General features: G+C 50.0%; 1 protein-coding gene across 2 annotated transcripts in view; it reads right to left on the bottom strand.

The window, feature by feature from the left end:
* Positions 1-4049: 4049 nt before the first annotated feature.
* Positions 4050-23000, bottom strand: part of RFX4 (regulatory factor X4) — a gene marked incomplete at both ends in the record, with an annotated part of 108838 nt that continues 89887 nt past the window's right edge. For both annotated transcript variants that reach the window (XM_084255783.1, XM_084255784.1), the window contains 3 exons: positions 4050-4322; positions 12040-12178; positions 13808-13967. In XM_084255783.1, coding sequence (XP_084111909.1) covers positions 4050-4322; positions 12040-12178; positions 13808-13967 — 572 coding nt within the window. The remainder of the gene's footprint in view (positions 4323-12039; positions 12179-13807; positions 13968-23000) is intronic.

Consider the following 23000-nt stretch of genomic DNA (forward strand, 5'->3'; position numbering starts at 1 on the left):
TCCCCGCTCTGTCTCTGGTGAGGTCTCTTGCCCTCCCACACCTCTGGCCTGTACCCCAGCTCTTGAATAAATAAATCTTTAAAAAAAAAAAAAAGAGTTGGGTAGGTGACTCTAATGGCAGCCAGCATGGAGAACCACTCACGTCCTGCCCTACCTCATCCTCCTCAGTGGATCCAGGATTTGATCTCACTTTGAAGCCAATGACTATACCCATCTTTAATTTTAAAAAACTTTTAGTTCCCTGTGATGATTATGTCTGCAGCCCTCTCAGAGAGCTTCAGGAGACTTACAACAGCCCCCTTACCCTCCCCTGCCTCCCCTCCCCACTCTTCCCCCAGGGAGGGGAGAATTTACACTCTCCCCTTTCCAGGGTTTAATTTTTTTTTTTTAATCTCGCAAATCTGCCTTTAAAAGATGTAAGAAGTTGGGACAAATAACCTGCTTTCTCTCCTTCCTTCTCCAGGTTCCTTCAGACACGCTGATCGATGTCGCTTTAAAGCAAATATTATGAACAATTCTTGGAGGGGAGAAGGGCAGATGACAACCATCCAGTCATGTAAGAGGGGGTGGGTTGGCTGGGTGGCCCTTTGCTCGGGGGTGGCGGTGCAGGTACATGGGCTGGGTTCAAGGGCAGGGGCCTCAGGCTGCTTAGTCGTACCAGCTGGTGGAGCGTCACCTGCTCTCCTGCGGCTGCTCCCTGAATCACTGCCCAGCTGCCAATCCATTCTTTGTTCTCCCCCAAGCTGCCCACCCCCCTCACCAGTTCTGCCCGCCCTGGCCCATCAGCACGCAGGCTGTAATTTGGGAATGTCATAGTCGAATGACGTGCCCTCGTGAGGTCCAGAGCGGGGAGGTGACCCCACCAGGGTCGCGTGGTGGTGAAGTGAAGCCACGACGCCCTTTTGGTTCTCTTTCCACAGCCTCAGTCCCTCTCCCCATTTAGGTTGGGCTGACCCAACGGCAAGCACTTTGATGATGGGCCCGTGACTGGGTTGCATTCTCAGAGGGGCCGCAGATTCCCTTTCGTTCCAGACCTGGGCTGCACCAGAGGCCCGACAAAGGGCACAGCAGGATGGAGGCCTCGGACACTCCAGGCCTGCGACGTGGGTGAGCCATCCTGGCTGCTGTTCATGGCTTCAGCCAGTTTCAAGCTGGCAGCGTCCTTTTCAGAAAGAATCCTAAACAGGGGAGTGCCCCTTTATTGCCAAGACTCCTCTGTTCTTTCTCTGACAAGTGACTGGCCCCACTCCCAGCTGCCAGCCTTGCCCATGCCCATTCTAGTGACTGGCTAGGAACCCTCTGAGGGAGAGGAGGTGCCTTTGAGTTCTGAGCTCACACGGCAGTTGTCTGTCCCTGGTGAGCCCCTTCTCAGTTCGGAAGATCGAGGTGTAGAACAATTGGGCACCTGGGTAGTGCACTCTGCTTCTCAGGATGGGCACCTTGTGCTTTATAGAGAATGTGTGGTGGCCACGTCCCTCATCTAAAGCCTCCTTCTTCCTGCAGTGCTGGAGACGCCTGGTCCTGGGCGTGCTGCACGGAGGGTACACGTGCTCCCAGAGAACGGAAGGTCACTCCAGGATTCAGGTCCTTGTGAATTGTGACTGTTTTTGTCTAAAGATGAATGCCATTTAATGAGCTGGGGGCTGTTTCTCGTACCTGGGTGTTGTTTATTACATGCTGTTGCTACTTGGCTAGAGAATCTGGCAATTGCCTAATTTTTGGTGCTTAGTTAAGTCAAAAGTCAGATTTACTCTCCTCTGTCATTTATGGAACCCCAGCTTTGAAGTGTGAGAGTGTGACAAGCCAGTTAGCCGCGGGTCCATTTTATTATACAGTGACCATGTGAAATGTCATCCTTTCTCCTCCTGTCTTCACAGAGAGACGACGAATGGATCGTGGCCGAAACATCAAACTAGTTTACCTTCGGAGGGTAAATTCCAACATCTACTTTCTGTTTGTAGAACAGTTTAGCTGAATTGTTTCAAGGGGATGCAGTGCAAAATCTACAATTTTAATCTTAAAATCCTTTTCAGGTATAAATGTTATGTAATAGCAAGTAAGAGGTTGGTTTTAAAAATAAATCTTTCAAAATGCAAACTGAGTTGTCAAGTTCTCATGCCTTATAGTCACTACTGCCGTTTCTGGAAATCGGAGGCTCTGAATTTCACATGCTCAATGTTGGGGCAGAACAGATAATATTCTGCCTCTATAACCCATTCCTCGGCCCTCAACTCAAAATGCAGCACTGAAGAGGAATTTGATACTCAATAAATATTATCCTGTCACTCTTCTGTTCCAGAAGTTTATTATTTAAGGTACTGCACTTGAAGTGTCTTACACCCAGTGTCGCTACAGATATAATGAACTAAGTGCCAGGGGACCCTTTGAACGATGCTGGTACTAAAGAGTAATATTCCCTGTCAGCGCTGTCCTGCCCTTTGCTGACACCGCTGTGCAAACCTAGATGAGTCCTTCTTTGCATGTAGAACTGGTCCCCGACCAGTCTCATCATTCTTCAAGGACCGGATGCATGGCCTATCCAAATTTTAGTGATTTTTTTTTTATGACAAGATGATAGGGAACTGGATGAACAGAAACGCATCAGACCATTTTAGTTTGCCGACCCACACCCTAAATATCCAGGATGTTGTTTATATTGCACACACGCACACAGAGATCGTGTCAAGTGCAAAATGAAAATGAAAAAAGCAGGTTTTTTCCAATACTTTTTATTTGAGTTGAAACCATTCATACCTTGCACAACTGTACAGATAAAACTATTTCCATTTTAGCTGTAGACATGATTATCACACTGAGTGGTGTGATCAAAGATTTTATTTACAAAACAATTGCTAAAACATCCGATGTCATATTTCCATTTATTTCTTACCCATAGGGTAATAGGTCCACCATAATTGCTTGGTGCATTTTATAATACAGAAAGAAACCCTATGTTAATCTCTAACAAACCTCACAAATTGCTACCAATCTGACAGAAAAATGCCTACGAAAAAATTTTCCAAAAGTACAATACATTTTTTTATTTCCACACATACACAGTATAGTATAGGCTCAAAGGCACAGCTTTGAAATTTCTTTTTTCTCTCAAAGTGTCGGAAATTTTTATAGTCTTATGAAGGAACCATGAAAGTCATTTTCACACTTGGTGCTTGGTAAGTTAACGCTTGGCCCGTTCAGATTCACAAAGTTAATACAGCAGAGCTGAGTGTGATACTCAGTGCCACAAATCCACATTCTCACACCACTTAAAGACCCTCTCCTGCCTTCTGCGGACACTAGCCATTGTGCAAACTTAGGACAAATACTTGCCTGTAGAAGGGCCAGTCCCCTACAGACCTCCCACCGACTTAAGGCATAGGAGCAGGCCTCCGCCTTCCCTCTAGAGAGTGCTGACATGCCAGGACAACGCCGGTACTGAGACGGATGTGAGTGGGACGGGGAGTCTGGGGTTTCCAGACCCCTCCGTGGAGCCCCGGTGTTCCAGGAAGTAGTGAGGACCTCACCAGGAGGAAGGGACACGTAGAGCATATCTGAGGGCCATTCAGGGTAAGCGCAAGAGGACAGAAAGGTGGCAAGATGGATGTTCTTGGTAAATTATGTGCCCATCCAAGAACGCAAACCAGATTCTGTCTCCGGTCTCCATCCTTCAAGACTAAAGAGCTTTTGTCAACAGGACAAACAAGGAGCTTATTGGGCGTGGTGGCCAACACAAAGGAAAGTCATGGAACAGAGGGAAAGGCACAGCTTGGCCTGCCCAGTTATAGTGCTCTCTCGAAAGAGTCAAGTCTGGCTTGGCTACGGGAACCCAATCTCACTGACTTTTAGCGGGGCCCATTTCTGCACTAAAGTTTATCCATCCCGTACCGAATCCCAGCCTCACTTTCATTAGGAAGATGGCAGCCTAGGAATAAGAGTCCATGAGTTATGATATACACAGATAAAGTCTTCTAGGGGATGGGCATTGGGGGCTTTTATTATTATTATTAATAATTATTATTAATATTAAATACGGATTTCTATGATAGCAGTCATTTAGCCCATCCCGTGGAGGCCTCTCCGTTGATGTAAGCAAAACCAGGAAAGTGTTGCATGTGCTCATACTCGGAATTCCTGCGCGTGGTCAGGGGCGTGTACATGTCACTAGAGTTTCCGTACCTCGTGGAGTGCACAGACGGGCTCGTGTAGCACGTGTTGGCTGTGGGCACCTCTGGCCAGCGGGGGGTGACCGGGGTAGGATGCAGCCTGGGAGTACTGCTCATCAGACAAGGTTCCATCCGGGAAGTGGGGCTATTGAAAGGGTACTTGTTGAAGGGAAAGAAATTCCACAAAGTTAAAATTAGCTTGGAGTTGCAAATACACAAGACAGTCATGTTCACAGTCGGTTTTAAGTTAACTTTCTCAAGATGCTCTGAGAGAGTTCATGGAAAGGCGTCACCGAACTTCTCAGAGCTTGAACCTTGGTCTAGGCAGCAAGCAACAGGAGAAACGCAAAGGAAGTCCCACAGCGCGCTCTTAATCTGGGAAATTTGGAGAAGTCAAGCCCCAAAAGAGAAATAGCCACCCTGGGAATGCAGGGGAGAGAGAGAGTGAACGTGCCCCTCTAGCTCTGGAGGGATTGATGGTTGTGCGTTTCGTCCTCGGTTATGGAGATGTGACAGGTCCCACACTCCATCCTCCCGCGAGAACAATACTGCCAGGTAAAACACAATGACATTATTAAAAATAGCATTTTACAGTTGAATTCAATTATGAACTGCAGCCTGAAAGCCGGCTTTTGAAGAGGAAGCAAGTCAACAGCTTCAAAGGTTATTATTAGTGCCTATCATTTAGAGAACAGCTCTCTTTTTGGTTCACATTCACTCCAGCCCCAGAAGATGCACAAGTAGGAAATGGTAAATTACCAGGCTGGATGCAAGCGTGGAAGAAGGAGTCAACATAAGCCAGCTGAAAGGAGAGGGAAGAGGAGCTGCTGAGCAGGTCAGGAAAACAGGTGTTAGTGACTACAAGAGGGGGGAAGCAGCCGAGAAAGAATTAGGAATCAGAGAAGTGCCCCCAAGTGCTGCTTCTCTTACATTCTTCTCCGTTGCCAAGACAGCTATGCAAATCAGCCCCTTTTAGTACCGTCAGAGGGGAGGAAGGGGAGGAGCTCCAGGCCCCCTCTGAGAGCGGGAGTCTGCAGGCCAGGCCACACAAAGATGCCCTTGCCATCCGTCCTGTCCCCAGCAAGGACAGGAGCCGGTCCAGAAGGATGGCTAGGGCAGCGAGGAGGACAGTGTGTGTGTGAATGTGTGAATTCTTCTGCTCCCCATCTGTCTTCCCTGACAGTTGGAGAGTGGAGCCCGGAGGGATTAGGTGGGAGGCTGCCTCCTGTGAGGGAGACAGCCTGGCTGAAGCCTAGACAGCCGCTGGGCTGGAGGAGAGGCTGTGATAACAATGGCTGCTCCCCGTAGTGGAGGGGGGACCAGAGGAAGCCATTCTGCTTCTTTGAGTGGGAGCCCGAGGGGAGCTCAGGAAGGGTGTCTCTCAGGCCCAAAGCGGGCAAAGAGAACCAATTCATAAGGCAAGAGAGGGGGGCCCAACTGCCAAGAGTGAGGCGTTTTTTTTACCCTGTGCACGGCCACGTGCCTCCCATAGCAAAGTGCGGCCACTTCACAGTCAAAAAAAAAAAAAAAAAAAAAACAGGTAGGAAAGCAGGCAAAGGGTGTGGGGTGGCATCCGGGACTCGAGGGAGAAGGCACCAAGGGGACCAGAACGCGCACCGAGGCGCTCATCATTCCCAGTCCAATCAACACTTAAGCAACCCCTCCCCCCCCCCCCAGTGTGCTCTGCAGTGTGGGGATGGGGAGGACGCTGTTTGTAGGGTAGCCACGGGTGGAGGGGTGGGGGGACTCGGCCTGAGCAGTAGGGTGCTAGCAGGACTTACTCTAAAGCCCAGAGAGACTCAGCAGTTTGGGCCCTGTCCAAGAAACAGGATCCCAGCTGTGTGACACGGAATATTAAGAAGTTTTACAAAGTAGTCCGTAAGTTTTAAAAAGAGTCTGCTTCCCCTCCTGATAGTGTCTCAGTACGCTCCCTGGATGCCTGCACGGGGGCACACAGGCCTGCTCTCTGGTCCTGTGGCCTGCCAAGCTGCTTCCCATCTCCGGAGAGGGTGTCCGGCCTTCACCACCCAGCCCCTCCAGCCCCCTCACGGGCCTGCTATTGTGGTCATGCTCTGGTCATGTTCCGCTCAAATCTCACCTCAGCAACTGTCTCCTTTGCATGGGGTCAGGTTCATCCTAAGCCCCCGCGGGGTTGTGCCACATTGGCCACCCCATTCCCACTGTCTAGAATCACGCCTGTCAGCAGGTGCTGCGCAACCGTCTGGTGAACGAACCCTGGGATGTTGCCACTAAGGGAAGGTTTAGGGTCGTGTTCTCCAACCCTCTGACATACAGATGGGAAGCCAGGGCCCACGAGCCTAAGGGCCCTACCCGATCGTGGGCCAGTGGGAGAGCTGGCGTGTGAGCCTGTCCTGGAGTAGTTTTCTCTGCCACGCTTCCTTCAAGCTCTCTCCTCCCCTGCAGGGCGGCGCCAGCCCTTTCTCGTCTGACCTGGCCTCAGCTTGCTGGCTCTGACGAGTCCTTGCTCGCCTTGCTTTGTGCAGGTAAAACGTCCCAGTGTGGGCTTGGGGCCTCCTGCCCACAGCGCCCCAGAGAGTGTGGCTTTTGTGCCTAATCCAGGACCCTCGATGCAGCTGTGCCCAGGAGTTGTGTTACAGACTCAGAAGAGTAATTGCCTGGAAATGAGACGGGCTCAAAATATCTCCAATGTGACAATAAAATTCTGTTACCACAGAATCCGGCATGGAAAGTTCTGTCCTGTTAGGTCAGCTAATTGCAAATGAGTCAGTGACTCGCTTTCCCCATGGTGAAGAGGCCATTGAAAGACGAGAGACCGAGTGCCCACGCCTGGGCCTGGCGATGAAAGCCACCAATGAAGCTTCTATTTAGGCTGGCGGGAGCGGCCGGGGCGGGCCCCTGCACCCGCCTCACCTTTCACACCCCACATCCGGCTTCATGCGGGGTCCCAAAGCAGGCCAGGCATAGACCCCGGGGTCCAGAGAGCTCTGTCCAGAATAAAGGCGCCTTTTGTTGAGGGCCCGTAACAGGAAGTGGCCATTTTCTAGGTCACGTCACACGCAGTTGCGGGGCATGCCAACGTGGAGCTGGAGGCGCCGGGCCCCCCCCTCCAGGAGGTGTGTGAGGGGTGCCTGTGCACCCATGTGTGTGCCCGCACTTGCCCATGTGGTCAGAAGGTCCTGTCTGACGGCCCTGGCGTGAGTCCATCTCTGCCGTGATTGACCTTGGGCCTCCTTGGAACCATATTAGGAAGTTCTATTTTGAGAAGCAACTCCCCGGCGCTAAGGCCTGACTTTCCTGCCCACGGAAAGGGAAGAATGAACCCTTTATCCCTGACCCTTCCCAAAGGGGCTCCTACTTGAGCAAGAGGTGAAAGGTGGCCCAGTCAGGGGCACAAACTATTTTCCTATGAAAGGCGGCTCTCACCGCACCCAACTTCTGCCAGCGGGCCCACCCCAGCCAGCCTTCCCGTGGGCCTCTCCGGGAAGAGGACGAGCTCCCCAATAGCCCATCAGATAATTTAGATTTGCTGTGCTTCTAGGGCCAGGGTCAACTGGAGAAATGTCTGTGCAGCACTCTGAGCTCCTGTGTACAAAGGGCCTGAAACGTGTTAGCCAAACACTGATACCCTTTGTAGACTCAGGAACGTGGTCCACTGACTATAGGGAGAGCCTGAAAGATGGCCGACTGTGTGGGTCGACGACTCCTGCTACAGATGAGGGAAGGGCCTGCTTGAGGTCACACAGCAACTTAATACCAGAGTAAGGCTCCCTTCATCCACTCATTCATTTCACTGACGAGTGCCAGCGCACAAGCCAGGCCCTGTTCTAACCTTTTTAAATCCACTCACCTTCACAGCAGCCCGAGGAATAGGAACTATAATTATCCCATTTGTCAGAGGAGGAAGTCGGAGGCAAAGTGGGGATTTGAACTCAGGAAGCCTGCCTCTGCACTTGAGAAACCTCACACCACTGTGACTGAGTGACTTCGATTCCCTGTGGCCCTGGGTACGACCCCAAAGTGGAGCATCCTCAGCAGACCTGTGGCCGTCACTGGGCCTCGAGACAGCGGACCCCTGACCCCGGGCTGGGCAGGGTGCTGGAGAGTTTGTAAATGTGGTGACGCTAACAGGCAAGGCTGAGCATTGGCCACACAGAAAGGAAGGAGGAATAGCTTCCTAGTCCACACTAAGGTGTTTTAGCTTCTGGTTGGTACCACAGCTTTGGAGATCAAGGACCCGGTTCACACTCACGGTGCCGACAGGGCCGGGGGTGGGGGGTGGTTCCACAAACATGTTGAACGAAGCTCAGAAATGTTTTGGAGGTGAGAATTTGGGTCTGAGTTGTTTTCTCTGTCTGGTCAGGCATTAGGATAGGAAACCCCAAGAGGGGCAGCCTGACATCACCCCCTGCTCACTTTGGCATGGACAAGTGCAGCACAGTTGCCGGAAGGGTGTTTTTCCTGAAATAACTCAAGACTTGACTTGGTGGAACCTCATTCATCTGGATTCACTATCTCAGAAATTATGAGACTCCAGGCAGGGCTGGAGGTGCCCCTTTGGGTTTCCCAGGAAGAAAGCACGTGTCGTGCAAAGAGACAGCATACACAGAGGCGCACACCTACTCTATTTCAAAAAGCAAATCACTTCAAATTATTGGCAGCACCTGCGCTCGGGTGAGCGGGAGCCACGACAGCATTTGGCAGGTGTGTGCTGCCAGTTTTCTAAGGCAAGCGTGGCAGCATTTTGGGGAGAAGTTGGTTTCAGCGACTCTTGTGTTGGAAACTCACTGCATTCTTTAACCCCGTTCTCTAATCGTGACTTTCCACAATTCAGGCTGATCTTTCCCCCAGTGACTCTGCCGTGATGGAGTGTCCTGTTCACTCCTTGGGACTGGAACAGCTTGACCTTTGCTCTGGAAAACTAAAACTCATCAGCCCCGCTGCGGATTTTCCCTTCATGCTCAACCTTAAACCAAAGTGCCAAGAAAGGAAGGAAATCGGGTGTCTTGGGTTTCTTTCTCTTTGGTAACATGAAACTTACTGAGAATATTCACAGTCACCTCTTGAATTTACCTCCGCCCGCCTAGCCCACACAGGTGTAGCAATGTTAGCACCGCCAGCTTGGGGGGTAGAGCGGGAGATCTCACACTGGCGTCTGCCGGGGCAAAGGACCTGCTGAGGCTGCTTCCCTCCCCCCGCCCCCACCACCATCCTTAAAAATCTAGAGGAAAAATGCTTTCTTCCCGAGGTTGCTGTGAGAATTAAGTGAGTTTGTGTATTTTGAAAGTGTCGGAAACAGTGGTTGGTGCATAAGTGTTAGAACAAAAGAGAAGATTCTTGGTCTTTAGACAGTATCTTCCCCGGGAGAAGCACGGACCTCAACCTGGGTAGGGATGTGATATAACTAGCTTCTCCCCATCCTACTTCACAAATGGACCTAAGGACAGTGTGTGTGCGTGTGTGTGTGTTAGGGGTCAGAGGTTGTCAAAGGACCTTGTCCCAGGGCCACAGGGCATGAAGGTCAGAAGGTTTCCAGAGCCGAGTTGGCTCTCCCATCAAGTCTGGACTCAGAGGGCTCCTCCACGGGTTGCCTTTAGTCCTTGGCCCTTCGATGAAGGCCAGCTGTGCCACGAGTGTGCTGGGGGACTGTTGCGGCTTCCAGAATGGATGCTGCAGGTCTACCTTAGATCACCTTGGCCTCTGTGGGTCTTTAGGAGACCCTGGCTTCTTTTTACAGCAATGGTTTTACAAAGACCACCCCAGAAAATCAGTTCCAGAAATTTCACGAGGAGGGCTGAGGGGATGAAGGGAGAGGAATAACGCTTGGAGCTGTGACTTGGGCTGTAAGGCCCATCTGGCCACAGATGTCTAGACTAGTGCCCCCTACTGGAGGAATCGCTCCCAGGCCTGCCACACTGCTGTCTCCTGTGTACTCCCAGTTACTAGCGAAGTGCTTGCCACCCAGCAGGCACCCACACTCATTCCAGGAATGAATGAATGAATGAACGAGTTGCTTAGACTTGTTAGGTGCAACCCAGGCTACAGCAGCTCGAAGTCCTTCAGCCGGTCACACTGCGGAGCGCAGGCTCGGTCCCCAGGAGAAGCAGCACCTAAGGAGCTGGCTTCTCCCCGTGACGCAGCTGGAGGCCTAGAGTGAAAGCCCCAGGTGATGATTTAGTGGAATCAACTTCTGGGCTTGTCTGGGGACTATACTGGGGATCCCCTGGGTGCTCCAGATGGAAATCAAAACAGACTCCTGTTTGCCCTGCGTGCCTGGATATTGTGGATACATTCTCCTCGGTGCCCTCCCTTGGAGGGAAGTCTGTGTGCCAACAGCTGATGTAATTGGGGCCTCCACCTTAACTCAAGTCCTGCTATCTCTCTTCCAGACTCCCTGACAGTCCCCTTCCTGGTTCATCTGAGTGTCCTCGCACCACTCCCTGGCTCAAAACCCTGCCTCGGCGCCCCCCCCCCCATGCCTGCAGAATGCAGTAAGCATCCCCCGCAGCACACCCCACTGCTCTGCTGACCCCAGCTCTTGTCACTCAGCTGCCCAGTAATCCTTAGTGCAGGCTGGCATATGTCAGGGGACAGGGTGCTGACCAAGAGCCTGAGTAGAGGGGCTGACAGTGGCTGGGTCCAAATCCCTGGGAGAGTTACGCCCACGTCCTTTTCTGCAAGGGCTACTGCGAGGAGGTGTAAAGTGCTCACTCAGAGCCTGGCACGTGGCAGCTGTTCAGTAACAGGCACTGCACTTTTTGCTAGAGGCTGCATCGTGTGACCTGGGGACACTAGACTTCATTTGCCTTCAGGGTCTTTGGGGTCTCCCAAGGGAGTCAGGCAAATCAGTGATGACAGCAGGCAAAGTGTTACTAACAGGAGAAGTCTAGGCTGCCATGCAAGGCAGGAGGAGAGGCCCTTTGTAAGGCCCTGGAGGAAGCCAGGAGATGCCGCCAAGACAGTGAAATGCTCACCCCGAACACCAGGCAGGAGAAGCTGGAGAAGAGAACCCCAGTCCAGGGAAGGAGATCTGTGAAGATGTGGGGGACACATATGAGCCTCATGGCTGGCCAGAAAGGCAGGCAGAAGCTGGGTGGCAAAGAGTCTCGTGAGACAAGCTAGGAGACTGGACTTGACCTCAAAGCAAGGATGTGCCCAAGGGGAAGATGTGGTGGTCATCAGACTTCAGAGACCCAGAGACCAGCAGGAAGGCTGTGGTCATCCACTGGGCTGGAGAGAGACCTGCACTGAGGCCAGGCCAGCGGGAAGGCGGAGATGCAGAGGATGCAAGCTGAATGGAATGGTGAGCAGCTGAGATTGGGGTTCACACACAAGAGAAAGCATAAGACGAGGCGCACACATGACTGCGGCACTACAGGCGCAACCGCCACCTCTATCCACCACAGGCCACGCAGGAGATTTGCTCTGTTGGACAGAAGGAGCCAAAGGAGACAGGCAGCCCAACTTGGAGCTGGTACAGGGTCCACTTCAGAAGGATTCTTAGGATGAGATTTTGGGGGACAAGAGGTGCTGGGCTGAAAGGGAACAGGGGTGGGAGGCTGAGAGATCAGCTAGGCTGAGGCCAAGAGAAAGGTCTCGACAGGGCTCCGGAGGGAGGGTCGGCGCCAGGAGGCTGGAGATGGGGAAGGGGCCGCCGAGGAAAGGGCTGACTGGACCCTGAAGAGAGAGGGCAGAGAGAGGACGGAACCAAGGCGACTGGTTAGCACCCCGGTTCGTGAGCACGCGGAGAGCTGAGCACCCCTGTCTGTCTGGGAGAGGGCAAGATGCCGAGCAGAGGACCGTCCTCTCCCCGGGGACCCTCGGGCTGCCCGCAGTGTGCAGAAGGTGCTTATTAACCGTGTCGAATGGCCCTGGCGGCTCGCGGCCTCCGACTCACCTGCGCGGAGCTCCTGTGGTACGGGGAGTAGTGGAGGGGCCCCGAGATGGCCGCGTCGTGGGGGAGGGCCGGGTACTGGCTCTGCATCGGGTGCGGGTGCTGGTTGCCATAGCTCCCGTAGTTGTAGCTCCCCGAGTATCTACAGCACACGGAGCACGTGGGACGCTGAGTGACAGCAGGGAGGACCCACCGGGCGGGCGACCACCGCCTCTGCTCCTCCCCCTCCTTTTGGTCCTTTTTCACACCCCCCCCCACTTTTCTTCTTTGCGGTCCTTGTCACCTCCAGCCTGTGGCTCTGTTGTGGCTTAGCTCAAACTCCCAAGACGGTCTTCCCTTTCCCCTCAGCACCGCCCGGCACAGTCCCTGGCCTCCCAACCAGCGCCCAGGGAACCCCAGCCAGCCCTGAGCAAAACATAATTAGTGATGAAACCTCCGCGCTCCTGCTGTGTTGAGAAGCCCCATCTTAACAGCCTGAAGCCAAAGGAGGGGGGTGGGGGGGAGAGAAATTACTTTGGGATTTATGTTTTCGTATGGTTCAGGCCTCTGCTCCCCATGACAGGGACGACGCAGCACCTGCTGTGAGCCCGCTCCCAGGGGGGAGGGGCTGGGCAGGCGGCCCCAGGGCCCCGGGCCCCCGGGGGGGGAGTGGTAGCCTGGGTGCCCCACATCTGGCCGAGGGACCTCAGGCTATTCACAAACTGCCTCTCACATCTGTCAGAACGCTGCTGCCCGTGGTTATCCGAGGGCCCCCTATGTGGAGACTCTCTAAGGTAGAACGTTCTCATGGAAACCTGGGATATAATCACGGTTCCTCTTAATGGCAGCTTCACAGCTCAGACGCTGGCACAGGACCCTGGGGTGTCTATGCCGCCATCGCTGCAGCATCAAAACGCTCTCTGAACCAGCTTTCAAAGTCTGTTCTAAAAGTATGGAAAAATACTCTAAGAAGCCCCTGAGGAGATAAGGGCTGCCCTCCTGGCTGGCCACCTGAACATGGCAATGACCACGAGGATGCTGAGAGCCGCCTGGCAGCATTTTGCTGGGTCCCCTCCGCAGCAGGTCTGTGGGGCCCACACCCCCAAGGCTCACGGCTGAGCAGACACTGCACAGCAGACACGGGAAGGTTCATGTCTCCTGATAAAGACAATGCCCCACAGCAGGAAGCCCCTCTGCCTCAGGCTGCACTTTAAATGGACATGTTTATTCATCCCGGCACTAGGTAGGTTTCAGAAAGGTACGGGCAAAATAAATGATTTATTTATTCCGGGTCCAGAACACGACTGAAACCCACAGGGGTTCCCTGAACCCCACTCCTAACTTCCACCCTCCTGAGACCTCCGCCCTTGTTGGGGAAGCCGTAGTTTCAACGAGTCATAAAAGATGAGACCTACCTGGTGCTTCCAAGGCCACAGGGGCACGAGAGCCACCTGGGGGAAGCCCCGGGCAGGTGGTGAGCCGAGGCTTTCCAGATGTTGCGGGGAAGAGCGCAGGCTCTAGGGGCAGACGGGTGGCCCCACCCCACCGTTGACCAGCGGTGTGACTCTGGGGCACTGAACACACCCACCCAAGTCTCAATGTCCTCATGGGTAAAGCGGGGCTACCCATACCTACCTCGCCCAGGTGCCCTGGGGATCAGGTGAGAAATGACATTCAGGGTGGAAGTGAGTGCACTGTGAGAGTGCGGCCAGAGGTGGCGCTCTTCCCCTGCCCGAGCACAAGCTAAGTAAACCCCGCTCTTTAAAATAGGACTTCGAAGTAAGGCACCTACCCGTGCTCCTCTCTGTGGGGATAGACTGGTATCCTGTGTGTGACAGAGGAGGAGGGCACATGGGTACTCCTCATGCAGGGCAGCTGCTGGGAGTTCTCGGCCGGGGACCCCGCCGTTGTCACTGTGTACGTGAGCGACCACGTGTATGACTGCATCGCCCCTGCAGAGACAAATCAAGATGCATCAGTCACCCCCAGTTCTTTCTTACAATACTTTAGTGGCTCCCCACTGTTCTCAGCTGAAGGCCACGGTCTTCAGACCCTGGCCCTGCTGACTGGACTGTACCGGAGCAGCCCCCCGCCCTCTCTGCCTTGGTTCTGCCTGGTCCACAAACTCTTCTGATTTTTTCCAGGGTGCCAAGATTCGCAGCACCACAGAGCCTTTGCACATGCTGCTTCTGCTGCTTGGAACCCTCACTCTTAGTACCCACTCGTTCTTTATATCTCCAAAGAGAAGAGCTGTCTCCCAGCCACAGCCTGGGTCAAGACCCACACTGTAGTGCAGGTTCAGTCTGTTGGAATCTCTCCTTCATGGTTCCTACCACGATGTATAATCTTACACCCATTCATGAATATGATTAGATTAATGTCTATTCAACCCTCCCCCCACCCCCGGAACACCAGCCTGTAAGCTTCGTGAGGGTAGGGGTCTTGTCTATTTTGCCCACCATTGGATGCCACTGCTTAGCACAGAGCCTGGTGGCCTAAGACTTTCAGTAAAAAAATTTTAAAAAAGGGAAAGACAGAAAAAGGAGGGAAGGAGAGGGAACAAAAGCAAGCTCCAGGCAGCGTAACTCAGGCAAATGACTTCCCAACACCCCACTCAACAGGTGTTAAGGATCCAACAAATTGCTCTAAGCAAACATAAGTAGATTATTGGGCTCTGCCTGTTCAGGTCTTTTTGAAGATTATTAGACAGTGACCTTACCGGCGACCTATTCCATACATACTATTAATTCCATTAATTTGATTTTTAATTGGATACCTTGAAAGTGCTAGGGAGTGGGAAAAGAAACTTGCAAGATTTGAAACCCTCAAGATGCTTAAACAATTTTATGAATTTGTTAGACTAAAAAATGGTAGTTTAAGAAATCATTAATGATGAAGATAAACTTATCAACTTGGCTTCTGAAAAGTTTAGAATGTTGATATGGTAGAAATAATTAAACCTAATTTAGAAGGCAGAGGGAATAGGATTTAACACCCCCTACTAGGCACTTGAAAAACTGAAGAATTGGAGGCCACCTTTAAGGTGAAAGAAAAAGAAAACTTGGTCCTCTAATTCTGTATTTTCTTTCTTTCTTTTTTTTGTTTAAAGATTTATTTATACAAGCACTGGGTACAGTCAGAAGCAGGGGAGGGTGAGAGAATTCACCAGAGCCAGAGTGGAAGGCAGAACAGGCAGACTGATGAAATACACTGCTGAGGGGAGCAGCGGACGCGGCAGGAGAGGTCTGCGCGCCATGTGGGACCCTCGCCGGCGGTGATTTTGAACCAGCGCTGCAGAGGCTGTGGGCAGCTTTGCAACCCAGCGCACAACCGCTGCGCCACTGGGGAGGCCCCTAATTCTGTATTTTCTTCAGCAGAAAATGCCTATCTTAAGAATCCCCCGAGAAAAAAAAAGATTTTTTTTTTTTTTTTTAACTTTAGAAATTCAGTCCATTCCATGCCAAAAGTTTGCAAATAGCATGTGATAACAGCTGCGCTGGCTTGGAGTGGCAGGGGAAGCAGAGCTGGTGGGTCAGCACGGTGCCAGCTCTGTGGCCTCTGCCCATAAGGAATAGCCTTGAAGGTATGTGAAAGCGGAGTCATGCCTTAAATACAGCTTCTATTAAAACAACTATGTGTTGAACCCTTTTGTAAAATGGAGACTCTTTTGGAATGCAAATAATGTCCTTTTTTAAAGGAAGTGACAAAGGTTCATTCCAGAGCATGAAAGGAGATATTATCTTTTGAGCATCTGATATAGTCCATTTATAGATAGGCACGTCATAGGTGAGGAAACTGAGTTAAATATAAAAGAATTTAAGAGAGGATATAGGACCATAGGAGAGTCTAGAAGATATTGTGAAAGTGGGAATGAAAGGAATTAAAACAAAATTGGAGCACAAGGCACCATCAGGAACGAGGTGAAATGTGTGTACCCTGAAGGCCCAGATTCTTCCTAAAGTGGGTCTTAAACTTGGTTGATTTTTCCAGTAGCCAATGTGGAGAGGGGAACCTGACAAGAGTGACCCAATAGCTCAGGAGTACACTACCTTGGAATTAAGCTCAGTTCCAGATACCTTCAACTGTGAACTGTTCAGCGGCTCCTCAACAGCACCCTTACAATGGACTCTGTGTCTGCATTCTCAGGACTGTTCCCTCTGACGATACTAACTTCAGCCTAATGACATCACACAAAGTCTATTCCAGGAAAACTGAGAATCTTAAATAGCTTAGGCCCGCGGTGAAAGGCTGGCCCAGGGGGACCAGCGTCCCAGCCTACCACACCCTTTCCACTCGCTCTACCATAATGTCTCTTTGCTCTGGATCCTGTTTCTGCTGCACACTAGCTGACAGACCTTTGGCAAGCCTCTTAAATATCACGAGCCCTTCTTTCACCATCTGTAAAACAGGACTACTATGATCTATCTTGTGGGACTGTTGTGCGATTGACTGAGAGAACATATGTCAAAGAACCAGGTGTATGGCGGGCTGGCAATGCTCTCCCAGAGCCCTTCATCATCAGGTATTCTGGTGTCAGACCTCCTTAAGCAGAAATGTCATTCCATTTTAGATCCCAAGAAAGAAAGACAAGTCCTGGGTCACATTCTGTCACCAGGGATGAAATGTTTGAAGAACAATGGTAATTTATCTAATTATAGCAAACTTCTGAACATGTTTACCTATAAGATCACAGCTCTCTGATTTTTCATTATCCACCATTATGGCCAGAAGTACCTCTTTCTGGTTGCACAACTCCCCAACCCTGCACTGCCCCCCATCCAAGCCCTCCCCCCATAATGACTAGCAGGCCATGTGCTAGGCATCATTCATAATAGTGCACCAAGACTCAGAGGAAGATCCTTCAAATGAGTGTGTCTTCAGTGGACTGCATTTTGCATGTTTGCCTTCTCTGAATTTTGAACTGCATGTGGAATTGGATTACTGTTATAATTTTTTTTTAAATGCCCTTTTAATAAAACAGGTTATCTCTGGGTCATGGAATGGAGGATGGCTTTAAAATTTTACAGTTTTTCTTATCTGTATTTTCCTAAAATGAATGTGGATTGCCTCTATATAAAAGAAAAACATTATTAAAATATATTAAGCAAATTTTACAATTGGAAATGGATTGGGGGTAGAGGGGGTGGGAAGTTTGGGAGAACAATGCACCCACCACAGCAAGCAAGTAATTAACCCTTCAAGCCTTTGGGACCTCAGGAGAGCACAGCGAGGTCAGTGGGTATTTAAAGGGGGGCAGCTAAGGAAGCCAAAGGATTTTCTTTTTTTTTTTCCCCCCCAAGCAATGGGAGGAGGCAGTGATAACAGCCATCACCTGCGAGAATGCAGCAGACGTTACTTTTGTGTGAGCTCCTGGAGCACAGCAACTGTTCCTTATTCATCTCTGTAGCCCCAACAGAGGGGCTGCCAAATAGTAGGTGTTCAGTAAATTTTTGTTCCATTGAATTTGTTGTTGAAGGAGTAAATGCTGCTGGAAATAGACGTTATCAAACAAAAAGCTAGTGGAACTCTTGGAAAAATGGGCTCCTGTGGTCTGGGAAACAAAACCCTAAGTGGCCATGTGCCAGCAATCTAACAGACCCACTCAGGCAGGCTTAAGCAGATTAACACCTACTGGCTTGGGTGAGAAACCCTTTCTGCCTGGGGAGCAGAAAAGAACCCCGCTTGCATTCCCTTTCCTACCAGTGGGACCTCCAGTGAGAACTGCTGCTGCTGCTTTTTAAAACTAATAAAAGTCTGTGCAGTTAACAGTTTGTGCTTAATTTTTAAGACAGCTCTAATGCTTTTGTTTTTTTGTTGTTGTTGGGAAGACAATAACAAACCTTCCCTATCTGTCTAATTTCTATTATTCTCCCCTGCCCAGTCCCTGGTCCCTATCTAAAAGTCTAAGAGTTGTGGAAACCCCTGATCTTTGAGAATCCTATACAGATCCTATAGCATTTGAGAGTCCTACAAAGGTGAGTGGCTGTCCATATTATAATGTTGACTATTTTCTTTCCTTCCTCTCCCCTACAAACCATGTTTTCTTCCCCGAGGGTCCTCCCACGGCCACCCCAGAGGTTTTAAACACAGGGCAGGAAGGCTGCTTGAAATATCAGTCAGTAAGTAAAGATGTGTTGAATGAACGAATGATCAACATAAATCAGACCTCATTCCCGTTTCTTTCTACACTTTGACTCACTGAATAGTCTTTTGAGGTAGAGGGCATGATCTCCTTTTCCAGGTAAGAACACCGAGGCCCAACACTTGCTCAGGCAAATGGCAGAGTGGGGATTTGAGCCGAGATCCGCCCAACTCTGCAGCCTTCCCACCACCACCAACTGCTTCTCACACTTGAGTCTGCGATTCCGGTACAACCCTGTGAAAATTTAGGCTGCTCCACTTGGACTACATCCCCTGAACATTTTCTCCTCTACAATTCAACCATCACAGACGTTGCTGAGGTTTTGAGCAAACCCAAGTCCTTGCTAGTACCCTCCTGAGAATAAACTCTGTTAAGTATGTCTGGGTTGCAGAGCTGCCCTGCCCTATATTTAAATTTAGAGCCAGTATAACTTTACATGAACTACAATTAAATATAATTAAAAATTCAATTTCTTAGCTGCACCAGCCACATTTGAAGTGCTTGAAAGCTACATGTTGCTATTTCCAAGCACTCCGATTAAGAGAACCAAATCGAGAGCTTTTCCACCATCACAGTCATCACAGAAGGGCTGCTGCAACAGCATTTGATACAAAGACTAAATAAATACCAAATAAACACTTGCTGTAAACATTGAGACTGAGGGAAAGAAGATTTTATATCTGGAAGTGGAGGTATGTGGTCAGAGCTGCACATCCCAGCTATCATCTCTCCTGAAGGCCTTTGTGCTGCTGGACAATGCTCGCTGAAGCTGACATCCTCGTCTGATCTGCGCATTACCACGCCAAGTTCCATGGCCAAAATCTGATAGATAAAACCAAGCAGGGGCAGCAAATGCATGGGTTCCCAGAGCAGAATGTTGATTCACGGTCTGGCTCCTCACCCTCTGCAGCTTCCTCTTCCAGTCACTGGCTTCCTTCTTTATATCCACTGGCCAGCGGCTTACTGCGCCAGGCTCTTCTTTGCCTCGGGCCTGTGCATGTGCTGTCCCTCAACACCTGAAATGTTCTTTTCCTACCCCCAAGCTTTATGTGCTGGCTCCTTGTGAGACTTCCAGTCTCACACAGGTGGCACCTCCTCAGAGAGGCCTTCCCCGGACATGCCCAAGGGGGTGTCCGAGGCCCACACAGTGCATTGTCATCTTCACTGCCAGCACTCAGGACCATCTGACATGGCGACTTTACTTGATGCTTTACTTCATGACGACTCTTACCCCACGAGCATGTAAATAACATGGGGACTGTGACTCTGTTTCCCCTGCCCCCCGACTTCCGTGCTCCCAGGGGATGGCACTGGAATGCGTATTTGTTGAATGAATGAATAAGGAAATGAATGCGTCAGTCCAAAGGCCCCGACACCAAGCCAAGACCTTGTTGGTATAAACGCAAGAGTAGATTAAACAGACTATTTCAACCACAGCTTATATTTCCTAATCCCTTTCCTTGAAAGAAAGAGAAACAGTGGGGATAGGGGAGGCGGAATTTCACTGGTGGGGCGACTCTGAGGGTCTTTAAATGAGTCATCATGGGCCACCCCGTCTGCCATGTCCCACTTGGTTTAGCTGCCCCGAGGAGAACTGAGCCTTTGTTATTTGGAAAGAGTAGATACCAGTTGTCTTTGTTATGTCCTCAACTGATGCAGAGAAAACGCAGCTGGGCTGGCCAGATGTTCTACGACTAGGGCCATTTATGGTGAATTTGCCTTTATTTCATGAGGCATCCCAGCATCTCAATGATTTAATCTGCTGGTTTTGTGTTTGTAGGGAACCCATGGTGGGAAGTTGAAAACATGGGTTTAATAGTTAACTTTTATTGTCATTGCTAAAGGAGGGAATACTGAAAATGACATCATAAACGAGGTCTCAGCACCCTTTGGTGGCCTCACCAGGACAGGGTGGGGAACTTCACATTTTGCTTTAAACGCCTTTAAAGAACTGCAGCCCGATGTTGTGTTAAGTGGGCTGGTCAGCTTAGCACCACCTGCCATGCTCCTGAAGAGGAAGAAGAGCCAGTTTTCCTTAAAGGAAGTTAAGTTTTCTCAACTTTGCTGGGCCCGGAGGGACCTGGCAAGTCTACAAAGTTAGGGGGAAGCAAAAGATAGATGGGCTAGGTTTTACCTCGTAGAAATCTGCTAAAACAGCATCTTTGACCAGTCTCTTACCATGCCACTGCCATAAACCCATCCAGTCCACGTCGGCCATGCAACAGGTTCCATTTCAGGTCCCTGATTCCTTTCCATTCTCTCTCTTTGCCAGCCCCCTCCCCCCACTTGAAAAACTTAATAAAGACAGTTGCAAGAAAACGTACTTAGAAGTACAGACAGGTGTGGACATAGACACCGAGAGAGATGTGGACAGGCAAAGCAGCTCTTTGCCGAGTGAGTCATAACTCAGTATCTATACTGCTCTGTATTCAGCAGTCCTGGTAGCAAAGGAAGCCTAAAGGTTATGTGCAGTGGGTTAATTTTCCCTTTGTGCTCACCAACCACACATAACAATGTTCTCCTTTCTATAGCTGAAAAAAATGGGGAAGTGTCCATCCCAAGTGAGACATTGATTTGTGGAAGAGTTACAGAAACCTCATCGGCCTTGACACTCAATAAGTTGAACCTGATAGTACACACATCATTTAGTCAATGATGTTCAGCGAATTAGCTCACAGCCCAACAACGTAACAAGATCACACCAAATCTCATTTAAGGTAGTAATAAAGTGCTTTAGCCAAAAGTGTTTTGTTTTGTTTTGTTTGTTTGTTTCTTTATTTTTTACTTTCTCATTTGGGTTTTCTTTTAAATTGTTAACCACTTCAGGTACTTTTTGGAAAGTGGTGGTATATAAATTAAGCAATAATTTAAAAATGGAAATAAAAATTTACTGGGCATTGAAAAAAACCATATGCTTGGTTAACAGAAAAAAAATATAGCGAGTGGCTTTTATAAGATGTATAATAATTTTTTTCCAATTTGTAATGCTGTTCAGTAAAAAGTCTCACAAATTCCCAAACCAAAGAAGCCTTCCATGATAGAATGTCTAATATCTTGGACAAATAATTTGTGCTTTATAATGCAATAGCTATAAAACCATACATGTTGTTAGGAAATTGTGTTTGTTCCCCCAAGAGTGTGACCCACAATGCATGCCAAGATCCAGTCTAATTTAGCAATGGAGAATTTCAAAAGTAGCACTTGAGAAAAATATTACACATAGTTTTACATAGGATGACATTTTTAATGCCCCCTGGAGATAGCTGAGAACAAAGCTGGAATGTGCCAAAATCTTCAAAGGTTACAGTCATCTGAAGGGAACCTGTTTCACATTTGTATTTCTAAGAAGCTACTTTTATGACCCTGCAACACATTGCACAGAAACCTCCACATGCACTTGTGATACTGCAGGGCTCTGGCGGTCACACCTGCCATAGCCTCCAGGTTACACAGAGGAAGCCAGGCAGATGCACGAGCTGGGTGGGAAGGATGAAGAGATGCCAGAGATCCTCCCTGCACACTCCTTCCAGCCCCTCAGTTCCTCTGTCTCCTTGTTTGATATGTGGCTACACTACAAGAAACGTTCCACTCAAATAGTTTCTGCTTCATAATGCAGAACATGATTTCCCTGTTTACTCTAGAAGTAAGGATGTTATCACTGACTGACTGACTGACTGACTGACTGTGTGTCTCCTGGGTTGGTGGTGCTCTGGCTACTCTCGTCCCTTCCTGAGACAGGCATGAGACTTGGGACAGCTGCCCCGTAACTCCAGTCTCAGAAAAACCCCTGAGCAGCTGAAGAGAGGTGAAGAACGCTCTAGTTCTCTCCCCATATTATTTTCAGTGAACAAAGGTGTCCTTTTCTTTCTCTATAACTTTTCTTCCAGAGAGCCTTCCAAGCAGTAACTACAACAACCCAGTAGAGAGAAAATGGGAGGGAGATGGGACCGGGTCTCTCCTTCCTTCTCAAACTGGAGAGCAAAACATGATTTGGGGTGCACCTAGGACAAAAAAAGACAGTGGCGCTCAAGTCCAGACTTCCAGAGAGGAGGAGGACTCTGTAGCTGAGTGTGACCCACAATGCATGCCAAGATCCAGTCTAATTTAGCAGTCAAAGCTCCAACTAATGCCAGTTTCAGACAACTCTACATTTCAATGCTCTGAAGAGTTTGCCTCCTTAGCAGCCTCTGACAAAGGGCACCTGCGTTTGCTGGCCCTGGCAAAGCACAGAGAGAGCAGATACCTTATATGGGCTCCTAAGCTTGTGCTCACCCCTATCCGAGGAGGTCTAGTTCTGGAGAGAGCGGACACTGTATGGAAGGAGTTAATCAAAAGACTCCTGGGGTACACACATCCCTGAAGATGACAGGCTTTCTCTCCAGGTTACCTCCTCTACTTACTGCCTCTGCCCAGAATACCATCTCTCATTATTCAGCCTCCCAGAACCTCCAAATACAGGTCAGAGCCCCCTCCTGTGCTCCCCTAACACACTGACCTTCTCCCAACTTAGTCTCAACACATTGTATTGTGACCACCAACTTGCGCATCAGGACCCTAACCTGGAAATAATGAAACGCTCAGGGGCATGGATTCTTTAGCTCGAATCAGCAGCTCTCTGAAGTACCAGGCACCGTGTGGCCACTAGAGAAACAGTCATTGGCTAAGCGGCTGAAGTGGACGGCCGTGCAAGGGAATGAACGGGTATGAGACGACACCGAGTGGGGCAGTCTCGCCCTCCTGGCCACATCCATGGGAGGTGGGAAGGCCTGAACCAGGTGGCAGTAATGGGACGGGAAGGAAGGGGTTGGGCAAATTTGTGTTCGAACAACTGGGGCTGTGGTGG

Source organism: Talpa europaea (genome assembly GCF_964194135.1).
Source record: "Talpa europaea genome assembly, chromosome: 15".
In the NCBI taxonomy this organism is placed as follows: domain Eukaryota; kingdom Metazoa; phylum Chordata; class Mammalia; order Eulipotyphla; family Talpidae; genus Talpa; species Talpa europaea.